We start from the raw sequence: 14,003 nt of genomic DNA, 5'->3' as shown, positions 1-14,003 counted from the left end.
GGGCGAATGTAATTACAGTTTGGCGTCCTCGCTTTTATTCTCTCAGGATGCATTTCCTAAACTCGATATATTGTTGCAGATTGTGATGAGACCTGTCTCTAAGATAATTGCCTATTGTTTGAAATATGTCCCCAATGGTATACAAACACAGGAAAACACATCATTTTTGCATTGCTCTCAGGTGGACGCAGGCTGGATTGGCTTTTGGTCCACAGTTGGCGGTTGCGTTTTCGGGGTGGCCATGGCTAGGTAAGCCAAAGGAAAAGTCATTTTTATATTTACCAACAAATAAAACTTGTTCTTGTACAAAGTGTGCTTGCTCAGCGTTGTAAAGTGAAGTGCTCTCACTTGGCCAGTGAGTGCGTCAAACTGAATTGGGTTCCATCAGTTAGCCCTAAGCTGCTTATGGATTGGAGGGATTTTTGGGTATTGATACGCGCTCTGATCCTCTCGGTAAAGTAATAAGGATTTGAAATGAAGCCAGAGTTCGAAGTTAAAGTGGCACTCTTTCCAGGTTTGCAGACTCCATCCGAGGAATGCTAAAGCTAATCCTGGTGCTAATGCTAGCCGGCGCCTCGTTAGCCTCCACCTGGTTCACACTCACCTGCCTCAGCAGGCTTACACACCTGCCCTCCAATGCAGGTACGATTAATAGAAGATGGTAAATAAGCCAGTTAAAGTTAGCAGTCTTAGTCAAGCGTTTGTTATCCACAGCCATCTTGTACACGTCGTGCATCCTGGTGGGCATCTTTATCAACAGCAGCGTGCCCATCTTCTTTGAGCTCTTCATTGAGACTGTGTACCCGGTCCCTGAAGGCATCACGTGCGGGGTGGTCACTTTCCTGGGCAACCTATTCACCGGACTGCTGCTCTTTTTCCTCTCTTTCTACTGTAAAGGTAAGAACACAGATTTGGAACTTTGTTGCCTTCTTCTCACCTAAACTATTTTAGCGACTTTACTGCCAGATGAATGTAACTCTTTTATTAGGGTGAGTATGGACTATGGAGGACTAGGATTGTAAAAATTGAATATGCATATGCAGAAATACATAAGTAATTAAATGTGACGTTTAAAATGTTCTTTCGTTTTTATTTATTTCAATATTTAGTTCCACTTTTATTTATTTCAATTTTCATTTAAACTGTATTTCAATTTTAATGAATTTAAATTTCCATTGGTCATTTAAATAAATACAAATTAAATATATAAATAAACATTGAATAAAATTAATACAATTAATTCAAACATTAATGCAAATGTTGATGTCAGTTAACATTGATGTGAATAAATGGATGTTGGAATAAATAAAAATTGAAATAAATGATAAAAACTTAAATAAATAAAGGTTTAAATAAATACAAGTACATAAAAATCCAAATACATTTTTATGTTCACATATACAAAAAAATACAAAACTGTCAAAATAAATTTTAAAATAAGATTAAAATACATCTCCAAATAATTAACTGCTAAAATAATACATTTTTGACACAATTTATTGTTATTAATCATTATTATTATTATTATTATTTTTTTATTATATTTTGGCTCTCCTTGTTCTGTAATGGACTCCTCTTCACATTGTAAACAATCAATCCTCTTGGTGGCCATCTTGACACACTCGGCCTCTCAGTCACGTCAGCGGAACCCTCGGCCGACCTCGCGTTTAGCAGAGTGCGTCGGCGCGAATACAAAGCAGAAAATCGAGGCGTCTTGCCGCCAAATACCTCTGCCCTTGCACCAGAATTATGCAGCGCGCCGGAATAATTGCAGCATTATTTGACTTTTATTTTCAACCGCGTATGAAGTGAGCGACGTGTAGGAGCTTCACAAAGCCTCAAAGAACCTCTACTGCAGTGAGACTTCACTCGGGTGTTTTCCTAGGGGTCCGGAATTGGTTTTTTTCACATTTGAACTGGGAGGGAAAGATTACAAGTCAACATTTTCATAGTTTATGCAGCCTCTTGGAAACCAAATGCAGGATTGTAATAGCAAAATATTGTATTTTTCAAAGAAATTGTCACTTTTACAGACACTTATATTACTCATTACAGGATTAAGTGTTTTCGATGACAAATTTGTCGCATTTTTGTGCCAACTTTCTGAAAAACATTGTGTTGAAAGAATGAAAACATGGTGTAGAACATCTGTCCGTCCATCCATCCAATATATTCAATATATAAGTTACACAAATTTTTTATATACCGCCACATTTTTGTACATATATCTAGCATATTTTTGCCCAAACCGAAATGTTGCGTTGGCAGATCTGTACAGTGAAAAATATTGTGTAACTTATTAGGACTGCAGCTATCGATTATTTTAGTAGTCGATTAATTGATGAACTTCTTAGTTCGAATAATCAAGTAATCGGACAAGGAACATGAAAAATTAAAATACCTGAGCTGAACCTCAAATGGTATTTAAAAAAAAAAAAAAAAGGATCTATGTACAACAAAAGAACAATTGGCTAATTTATACAGCAAAAGACCGTTAGCTTAAATGCTATAAAACGCTATTGTTTTTTTTTTTTGCTCTCAACAAATGGCTCAGGCACATATTCCTACAAAAACAAATGGCTAATTATATTTATAAACTAAATTACGACTGCATTAAAAAACATAAGCTCAAACAAAAACTTGGCTTATGTTGGTCTTAACATGCAGCAGCTGGATTCAGCCATGTGAAATGAGGCAGACTAGAGGGCAGTGTATCCACCCAAATCAATAAAACTCAATGCAAACACTTTCGAAATAAACCATTACAACGCCACTTTAATTAAACGAATACTCGAAGCAGCAAAATCTAATTAGAATCTTTTTTTTATAATCGAATACTCGAGTTAATTGATTAATCGTTGCAGAACTATAACTTATTAGTTTAAAAAATACGTTAATATTTATGAAACATTTGAAAATATATTTGAGAAAATAATTACTACCGTAATATTCAGACTGTCAGCCACTACTTTTTTCCCTTATTTTGAATCGTGCCGTTTATAGTCCAGCGTGGCTTATTTGTTGATTTATTTGGATTAATAGGTAACGCTTTATTTGACAGCGGCGTCATAGGACTGTCTTATGACCGTCATAATTATAGCGCGACATTGTCACGGGCATTAGTGAATGCTTATGACAGATGTCATTAAGTGTCATCCGGCAATTTTTTTCAGGAACTCCATCTATTTCCAGCTTGGATCTTTTACATCCATTCAAAAGTGAGATAATTTGCCAGATGACACTAAATGACATCTGTCAAAAGCACTTATTAATGGTCATGACAGTGTCGTGTTATAATTATGACTGTTTGTCAAATAAAGCGTTACCGGTTAATATCTTTTGGTGTCAATATTAGGAGTGGGAACCTTTTGGTACCTCACGATACGATACGATTTGCGATACAAAGCTCACGATAGCGATGATCTGACGATATGGCGAAACAACGATTATCGATACATTGGTCAGGAAATCATTCTAGGATATTCTACAAACAACTAATAAACAGAAAAACAAGTTTCTGCTGTGAATTGGAATGAGTTTATCACTAGTAGGTGTCCAATCCATTTGAAGTGGGAGGGTGGCATCCCTCCCACTTCTAACGGATTGAATATCTATGGCCGCCAGTGGCAGCCAATGCCAGCCAATGAGGTAATTTTGGGCCATTTAAGGTCATTTGACTGTTGATTTTCAGTTACTTCTTGTTGATTTTGGGGTATTTTATGGATCACTTCCTGTTTATTTTGAGTTACAGAACAGGAAGTGACCTGTGAATCACCCAAATAAATTGGCAGTGACTCAAACTCAATAAGAAATGGCCTGTAAATGCCCTAAAATGAACAGCAAGTGACCTGTAAATGCCCTGAAAATCGGACCGAATGAATGTGAATGCTCTGGCTTTGGATGAACGAACGTTCCCAGTCTAAATGGATTGGGCGTCGAGCACTGTCAATGGCAGCCTTAGAGTTAACTGAGACACTATTATGGTGGAAGATTTTGGTAGCAACTTAATGTTTTTTTTTTTTTTTTTTAAACATTGACACCTTTTTAAAACGATATCTCAATTCTTGACAGGAGCATATCGATAACCTTTTGGGATACAAAGTATCATGATTAAGGTTGTAACGGTACATGTATTTGTATTGAACCGTTTCGGTACGTGGTGCTCTGTTCGGAACGGAGGCGTACCGAACGAGTTTCTGACGTAATGTAACCCTTACTTTTCGAGGCTGTGAGTCGACCAGGTTACAGTTTCTTTGTGTAGATTACATTTACTCCGTCTTCTCTACTATAACAAGGACTAACACGGTAGGACAGTATAACCCAGAAACGTCAGCGGCGTGACAACGTGGCCGCCGCGAGAACGCAGTGAAACGCGGGCGTTAAAGTCAGTCAGCCAATGCACACCAGTCGCAGTGCGGCCGCGTGTTAGACGCGTCCCAAAGGCGGCTCAGCACGACGCACACGAAAAGAACGGCAGAGTTTATTATTTGACGCGAGACGCGACCCTCCTGCGTCAATATTACTACCGGTAGCTAGGATCGGGTAGACCGGAAGTCACTTGTGTAAAAATGCGGTGGATCCGGTCGATTTTCAAACTAATATGCAATCGTAACCCACTTTTTGAGTCCATCAGATATCTTGAGTGGTAGATCGGGGCACAGTTGACTTGTCTTTGTTGATTTACTGCGGTCTTCTCTGCTATAATAATATAAAATATAAACACATAATAAAATAAATAATAGCCCATTCAAATAAAATTAATTGAAATGAGCTAAAACACCTGTAATTAAATAATAAGAATAATACACAGATCCTGCTTACACAATTGAATTGATTAATATCTGTGTGGCGCTTTAACTTGAGAAAATCCACCAATAAAGCTTTTGAAAACCGTTCATTAGAAAAAAAATGATTCATTGAGGCATTTCATTTGTAAAATACATGTTAAAATCTTTGTCATTGGGATTGCTTTTCTCTTTAGCACAGGCCTTGTTTTTTCTTCTTTCTTACAGAAAGAAAGCTGATCAATACGCGGGGTCTGAAAGGCAAATTGTTGTTGGATTATCTTTAAATACCCGCTACTTTTTGAGCAGAATTCTTGCTTTGTATAGGCTAGTGTTCCTATTGTTGAAAGCACAAAGGCGCATAATAAACAACTTGCACATTTATATTTTGCATTTTGTTTTCTTACTGTACCGAAAATAAACCGAACCGTGACCTCAAAACCGAGGTACGTACCGGACCGAGATTTTTATGAACCGTTTCACCCCTAATCACGATATATCACCATTTCGATATTTTGTCACACCCTTACTGGACAGTGGATCATCATGTGTAATTGCCATTGACGGCAACAATTCACTGCCGTCAATGACAGCCAATGAGCTAAAATGACTCTATTGTCCGCAGAGTTATCGTGGCTCAACTGGTGTTTGACGGGCTCCTGCGTCTTCAGCCTGGTGCTAATCCTCTTCTTCCGAGAGTCGTACGACCGCCTCTACTTGGACGTCTTCGTCTCAGTCTGACGGACGCAAGATGACCTTCCGGATCGCAAAGCCGGCAAGAGAGACAAACGAAAAGGGACTTCTTAACAAATCGTTTACTCTCCGCCCAAGACGTCGCTTCCTGTGACTTCCCGGCGGCCATTTTATTCTACTGACGGTTGTTTCGCGGCCTCCGACGACAAGCCAGCGGCCAAACTGGACACTTTTTGATTAATATTATTTGGGATGGTGTGGGATGATTATGTTTTAACTTGAACGTGAGAAGCTCCGGGATTGGTCGTTTGATTTACTGGACCTTTGAAAAGCTAACGCGTCACTTTTGGGGGTGATTTTAAGCTAACAATTTTGTGTGTGCTCGTTTGGCGGCGCGCTTTTATTGCACGGTGTCCGAAAAAGGGATAAAGAAAACCTACCAAATGTTTATTTTTATTGTTTTAAATTTGATACATAAGGTTCTCCGTGATTGGTCACCAGACTCAACGGGGCTCTTAAAAGCTATTTGTGTCACTTTGTTACAGTTCTGAGCAAACAATGCCATTTTTTTTTTTTGTGCGTGTGTGTGCATGTAAGCCAAAACGAGGTGACTCAGTGGGACGTTTTCATTGTGTAGCCTCAAAGAGAGCAAGGATAAAAGGGGAGCAAACAAAAGGATTTTTAAAGGACTCAAAGAATGTTTGCACAAAGCACAGAAATGGAATTGTTGTTGTTTCGTCTTGAACGCAAGTGTTTGTCTTTTGTCGTTTTTATTGTATCACGTCGCGCTCGTGGAACTTGGCCTTGTAAATATCCTAAACACTCCGTATGGGAAAACTCCAGCACCTTATTAAAAATGTTTTATGAATAACAATGCTGTGATGATTGACTAGACAAGACCACAGCAGGATGTGTTTGTTCTTTAGATGCAAACGTTCAAATAAGACAAGATTGGAATACCGAAGAAACTTCAAACTCAAGTTTATAAGTCTTTCTCGAAATAGTACAGTTTTTCAATACAATTTTTTTCTCTTATTAAAAGTGGTTCAAATAACTTAAAGGCTTTTTAATTGCAACTATTTTGTGTAACGTTGTGAGCTTTTAGTTCAAACATAACTGTTTAATTTGCTTCAATTTATACTTGTTTAACCTGGAAAAATTATCTAAATTTATCTGCATAACATTACGACTTTAGTTAAGTCTCACTTCTATAATGGTAACGTTACTTTATTTTTGTGTACTTTTAACAATTTTTCTAATTCATGTAAGCTTATTCTGTAAGATTGGGATAGCATTTCCCCCCCATAAAATTGTAACTTTCTTTAAATTTTAGAGTCCATTAATTTTCGAAAATTTCAACTTTTTGAGTAAGATCAAACTTTGGCTCAACCCTTTCGTGCATGATTTTATATAATATATATGGCAGAAAACAGAGAAGTCTGAAAAAGCAGTTTCTACTCTTGCACCCCCAAATAAACTGCTGTATTTTAAGCCAAAAGAACTGTTTTGTTTGATAGAACGATATGTCTATATGCTGCCATAGCAATTTCATGGTGCATTAGGCCCCCAAACTATTTTTAATTTGTCCATTTTACCCTGAAGACCCCCGTTTACAGACACCGCTTTGTTTCAACCCAGCCATAAAAAGAAACTAAGTAATTATATTTATTATTCGAAATGTCTATCATTTATAGCTTAGAATCATTAATTTATGTCTAATATTTAGTTAAAAAAAAAAAAAACGACTTTATAAAATGATTCACTCGCATATTTTTAAACTTTTAAACATTACATCAGAATGAAAAAAATTGTGTCTGTAAATAGGTCTTGGATATCGACCTCATAACTATCTCTTGATTGTATATATATATATTTTTTTTTGTAAATGTCGCATTTTCCCTGATATATTAGATGATAATCGATCCAAACAAAGAAAATTGGAAGGAAAAAAAAAAACATTTAAAAGGGTAAATATTTGAAAAAGAAAATCATGACCACTCCTTGATGTCTGCGGTTTCTGCATTGCGACCCTTGTTATATTACCGTGTTTCACCCATGAAATCCCCAAAAAGTGCGACTGCAGCCATTCACAGCAGTGTCGACACTCGGTGAGACATGCTACACTGAGATTTTGGATCGAAACAAAGTAAGTACGCAATAATATCTCGTTAAAATCATAGTGTCTTTAATTATGATCTCTCATGCTCTCACCTCGAGTTAATTTTTTTCAAACCCCTAAATCCTATCTTTTTTTTTTTTAAATGCCCTCCTGTTCAAAATTTTTCTTCCGCCAGAAAATTTGAGATTTTAAGCTTTTTTTAATGAACTATCACACATAAATATAGGACAATTTTGAAATTTGGCCAAATTTGGGATCTCAGAGCAGCAGAGCTTCAAGATATGGCGGAAAACACAGACAAGACTGAAAAAGCAGTTTCTGCTCTTTCACTCTTCAAAAGAAACTGCTGTATTTTAAGCCAAAACAACTGTTGTGTTTGATAGAACAATATGTTTATATGCTGCCATAGCAGATTCATGCCGCATTAAGCCCCCAAACTATTTTAATTTGTCCGTTTAACCCCGAAAACCCCCGTTTACAGCTTTTGTTTCAACCCAGCCATAAAACGAAGGTAACTGATTATATTTATTGTTCAAAATGTCTGTCGATTTTAGCTTAGAATCCTTAATTGATGCCTCATATTTTGTTTAAAAAAAAAAACAACTTAAAAAAATTATTTACCCACATTAAACTTTTAAACAAATTATGTCACAATGAAAAAAATGCGTTTGTAAAAAAGTCACGGATATCTACGTCATAACTATCGCTTAATTGAATGTTTCACCATGTTTCACCCATAAAATCCCCCCAAAAATCCAGCTGTGGCCATTCACAGCTGTGTCTTGACACTCAGTGATACCTGCTACATGGAGTTTTTGGATCGAAACAAGGTAAGTACGCGATAATATCTCGTTAAAATCATGGCGTCTGTTATTCTGTTCTCGCATGCTCTCACCTCCAGGTAGGGTTTTGCTGTTTGAAAAACTTTTTTTTTTTAAATGCCCTCCTGTCCAAAATGTTTCTTCCCCCAGAAAATTGAGATTTTAAGATATCCAATGATGTGTCACACATGCATATCGGAGTATTTTGAAATTTGGCCAAATTGGGGATCTCAGAGCGGAACTTCAAGTCACCTGAGTGTTTTACGCCATATATATATTAACCATTCAAGGGCACTCATTTAACTCATTAGCTGCCATTGATGGCACTACACGTCCAAACCATTTTAACTGGGTGGGGTGAATGAACGCATGGCGTTTAGGGCCGTCAATGGCATTAAAACATGAGAATTTACAGCCACTCCTCACAGTTTAAATACCATGGGTGTCATTGTCAATAGAATGCAATGAGTTAAATATTAGTACTAAGGGGGGGCATTTTTAGTGTTACTTTGGGGAGTAAACAAAGTATTTGTTTTTATTCATTTTGTTTTCATTTAGTTTCAATTAACATAATATAAACTACAATATATATTAAATAAATGAATAAATAATTAAAAATATTCACTTGCTCTATAAAGGGTTAAGTGTCAACTTTTGAATCGCTGTCCACTGCAGTGACCACGGTCCCTGAAAGGGTTAAACACTATTTACAGTATCTAAATAATAAATAAAAAAATCTTGTACTTATTCAATTAGAATATTTTCACTATTGTAATTTGTACCATGATTTGAGTAATATTACTATACAGTGGGGCAAATAAGTAGTCAACCACTAATTGTGCAAGTTCTCCCACTTGAAAATATTAGAGAGGCCTGTAATTGTCAACATGGGTAAACATCAACCATGAGAGACAGAATGTGGGGGGAAAAAAAACAGAAAATCACATTGTTTGATTTTTAAAGAATTTATTTGCAAATCATGGTGGAAAATAAGTATTTGGTCAATAGCAAAAGTTCATCTCAATACTTTGTTATGTACCCTTTGTGTTGGCAATAACGGAGGCCAAACGTTTTCTGTAACTCTTCACAAGCTTTTCACACACTGTTACTGGTATTTTGGCCCATTCCTCTATGTAGATCTCCTCTAGAGCAGTGATGATTTGGAGCTGTCGTTGGGCAACACGGACTTTCAACTCCCTCCACAGATGTTTCTATGGGGTTGAGATCTGAAGACTGGCTAGGCCGCTCCAGGACCTTGAAATGCTTCTTACGAAGCTACTCCTTTGTTGCCCTGGCTGTGTGTTAGGGATCATTGTCATGCTGAAAGACCCAGCCACGTCTCATCTTCAATGCCCTTGCTGATGGAAGGAGATTTTCACTCAAAATCTCTCGATACATGGCCCCATTCATTCTTTCCTTTACACAGATCAGTCGTCCTGGTCCTGTTGCAGAAAAACAGCCCCAAAGCATGATGTTTCCACCCCCGTGCTTCACAGTGGGTATAGTGTTCTTAGTTGCAATTAAGTATTCTTTCTCTTCCAAACACGAGAACCTGTGTTTTTTACCAAAAAGTTCTATTTTGGTTTCATCTGACCACAACACATTTTCCCAGTCCTCTTCAGGATCATCCAAATACTCTCTAGCGAACCGCAGACGGGCCTGGACATGTACTGGCTTCAGCAGGGGGACACGTCTGGCAGTGCAGGATTTGAGTCCCTGGCGGCGCATTGTGTTACTGATAGTAGCCTTTGTTACTGTGGTCCCAGCTCTCTGTAGGTCATTCACTAGCTCCCCCCATGTGGTTCTGGGATTTTTGCTCACCGTTCTTGTTATCACTTTGACGCCACGGGGTGATATCTTGCATGGAGTCCCAGATCGAGGGAGATTATCAGTGGTCTTGTATGTCTTCCGTTTTCTAATAATTGCTCCCACAGTTGATTTCTTTACACCAAGCATTTTACCTATTGCAGATTCAGTCTTACCAGCCTGGTGCAGGTCTACAATTTTGTCTCCGGTGTCCTTCGACAGCTCTTAGGTCTTGGCCAGTTTGGAGTGTGGCTGACTAAGCTTGTCGACAGGTGTCTTTTATACCAATAATGAGTTAAAACAGGTGCCATTAATACAGGTGTGTGGAACCTCGTTAGACCTCGTTAGAAGAAGTTAGACCTCTTTGACAGCCAGAAATCTTGCTTGTTTGTAGGTGACCAAATACTTATTTTCCACTCTAATTTTGGAAATAAATTCTTTAAAAATCAAACAATGTGATTTTCTGGTTTTTTTTCACATTCTGTCTCTCATGGTTAAAGTACCCCATGTTGACAATTACAGGCCTCTCTAATCTTTTCAAGTAGGAGAACTTGCACAATTGGTGGTTGACTAAATACTTATTTGCCCCACTGTATATATATTTTTTCAACTTTAATTTACTAAAACACGCCTTGGAACAATACTTATTAAATTAGGGCTTTATTCTCAGAAAACTGCAATTTAAGTCTACTCACAGCACAAGCATCAATGTAAATTTTACCGAAAAATGGTACTTCACTCATAACATTACTTAATTCTTGTGTGCATTTATCCTTGAAACTACCACTTTTTTTCTCATAGCAGTAAAATGGTTTCAATGATAGTCTGACTTTTTTTTTTTAACTTTACGTTACTGTAAAAAAAGAAATACTTCAGTCCTTCAGCTTCATGACAACTTGCACTAGATTATGAATTTAGTTTTCAAACCATAGGAATTTTATAATGCATTATTGTTACTGTTTTCTTTTTACAATTTTCATTATCGCAAAATTATCGTGATAACAAATACTACCATTGAAGCATTGTGAGTTTTTGTGAAATTACTTCTTTCTAGCAGTAATTCGATTCATGTAAAAGTACTACTATATTCTCATTGCAGTTGGTTTCAGTAATATTCAGTCTTTTCTGTAACTGTTCGAGTCAACGGAAACAGTTTCAAGACTTCAGTATTGCAACATTATGACTATAGTGCACTTTGCTTCTTATGATTTTTACATTTGCGACGTTGTAATAAAACTACAACCTTTGAACTATTATGAATGTTTCAGAACATTGCGATCTAATTCTTCCAGTTTTTCTTGTAAAATTACCACTTTTATTTTCGTTGCTGTGAAAAATGTAGGGTTTTTGCAGTACATTTTTTTGGTAACTTTTCGACTTTTCCGTAATATCTGACTTTGGTAACTCAGTCTCGTTTTTGTAAATATACGATTTTATCTTACTATTGCGACGATATTGAAATAACAGTTCAATCACTGATTTTATTCTTGTTGCTTCATTGTATTCTCCTAAAATTAAAACGTTTTTCCTCATATTGTAGCAGTAAAATCATTTGATTAATATTACTTTGAATATACTGTAAAATTTTACTTCAGTTTATAAGACTTGTAACCAGGGACGCTGGAAGTCACTCACAGCAGGGGGTGCTGAGGATCTTTTTTTGTTTTTCCTCATCCAAAAACACACCTTTCGTTCCATATTTGTCATGCTCGCACATTTTCTCCATATAAGGCGGGCACAATGGCAGTACAAATGGATGCCGGATAGTTTGCGTACTACTACTAGGCTACTACAAAGACAGCATTTTATTTCAACTACAGTGTGTGTTGGAGTTTTTGCATTGGAAATAATAGTGCCTGTGTATTATCATGCAAATCCCCGAAGCTAGATGGCGCAATTACATACAAACACATTTGAAAACTAAAAGGCTTCGGTTTAACACCCACTTTTCACAACACTCAAATAAACTGCACACGAATAACAGCGCTCTGAACTGCGGCAGTTGAACAGGAACAATAAACAATAATATGGCTATAATGCAAGCTATTTCAAGTTCTCTATGGTCTTAATCTGCTGCTTTTTGTAAAGAAAAAATTGCCAACGTTTTTGTGCCATGTTCACGCCTCCCCTGTTAAATCTTTAACTTTTCCATTTGTAACCCACATGAAAATATTGTGTATTTCATTGTTACATAAATTTTGCGAAAACGTATTATTTCACATTTAATTTGAATTATTTTTATCAAATTATTGAGAGATGAAAAAAAGAACGATTGCAAACAATAATTCAGCCTATTGCTCGTAAGGCAGGAAGTCGCGCCCTCGTATGTTTCAGTAGGTAGCACGATAGGTTGTAGAACAAAATTGAACAGTGACTCAGACAGACAGACAGACGGAATGGCCTAAAAGACGAGTGAACACACAACCTGAAGAGCTTATCAACAGAAAAGAAAAACTGCAAGACCAACGCGTGGATCGACAAAACGCGGCCCAACTGTTCAAAACACGGTCGGAGAGATCGGTCATGTTTTTTTCCCTTAGTCCTTGTTTCCACTGGTCTTTGTGTCAGACTGGTCATTAGACCATCTTTCTGGACTTTGATGGCGAGCTACCCACTTGAATCAAGAGTGAGATAACTTGGATACCTTCTTGCTGCATTCCCTTGGTGATGTAGGACCAAAAGCTTGGAACTAATACCTCACCATTCAGCATTGCACTGTGCATTACATTGGCAGGACTTTGACATATTTTTATTGACTTGTTTTGATATCTCAGGAACTGTGAACTGTTCGTTAGGAGATTTTTTGACTGAACAGGTGCACAAGTGTATTTTTGAACAAGGCTAGGAACAAATTTCCTACGGTTAAAAAAAAAAAAAAGAGGTATTAATAGCTCATAATTGTGCCACATTTTTTGGTTCAATAATTTGAAATTTAGAAATTCCAATTAGACTGAAAGGTACTTCCTAAACATTCTAACTTAAAAGGTGCACCCAAACCAAATCAAATATACTGAATTGATTATTGGCCAAATTGAAATCTAATTTGTGTGTATTTGTTGAATGTTTATTTTTTTTGTATTTGTATAAAATTTGATTTTTTTCCCACTAAAGCTGGTGATGTAAAAACTCTTGTCCGTCTCAATTCATACACTCCATTAAGCTCAAGCATACGAACCTACTAGTCCTAAATTCTTTTATTATTTGTAGCAAAAACAAAACCTACGTTACACATTCCAATAGCGCCTTACTCAACGTGACCTGGTAAGATGTCAGGTGGTGACCATGTTATTAGCAAATAGATAAATAAATAAATAAAAAACCCTTTCAACATACAGTATATATTTAATCCCCAAAGCTAAAGACGCTATTGTTTCAATATGTAATATTTATTGATTTATTTTTGACAAAAAAACAAAAACAAAAAAAAGAATCTACCTAAACTTTTTTTTCTTCTCAACGCCAATGGGTGCTGCAGCACCCAACTTCCCAGGCTACTGCTCATAAGAGTATGTCTCTACTTTTCTTCATCCGGTTTATACTATTGAGACGTTATTGTAACATTAGTGCAGAGTGCATAATGTTATTGACGGGTCATACCAGTCATGCGCTGCGCCTCGTATTCAAATAGGGGGCCGCCCACATCAAGAGGAGCTATTCACAAACACATGCACGCAGCGATCGAACGCCGGATTTCTTTTGAAAAAGTACGAAAGCTGTACCGCATACAAACAGGAAGGATTGTCCAAGGAGTGATTTGTTCGAGGATTCAAGGTAATTAAT

General features: G+C 36.9%; 1 protein-coding gene across 1 annotated transcript in view; it reads left to right on the top strand.

The window, feature by feature from the left end:
- slc49a4 (solute carrier family 49 member 4) overlaps positions 1 to 6,531 on the top strand; it is a 51,606-nt gene extending 45,075 nt beyond the window's left edge. The window contains exons 6-9 of the mRNA XM_057851754.1: positions 182 to 249; positions 515 to 642; positions 715 to 897; positions 5,410 to 6,531. Coding sequence (XP_057707737.1) covers positions 182 to 249; positions 515 to 642; positions 715 to 897; positions 5,410 to 5,525 — 495 coding nt within the window. The 3' untranslated portion in view covers positions 5,526 to 6,531. The remainder of the gene's footprint in view (positions 1 to 181; positions 250 to 514; positions 643 to 714; positions 898 to 5,409) is intronic.
- The last annotated feature ends 7,472 nt before the right edge of the window (positions 6,532 to 14,003 follow it).

The sequence above is a fragment of the Corythoichthys intestinalis genome, chromosome 12 (assembly GCF_030265065.1).
Source record: "Corythoichthys intestinalis isolate RoL2023-P3 chromosome 12, ASM3026506v1, whole genome shotgun sequence".
Lineage (NCBI taxonomy): Eukaryota > Metazoa > Chordata > Actinopteri > Syngnathiformes > Syngnathidae > Corythoichthys > Corythoichthys intestinalis.
This window is presented reverse-complemented; position numbering and strand designations above follow the sequence as displayed.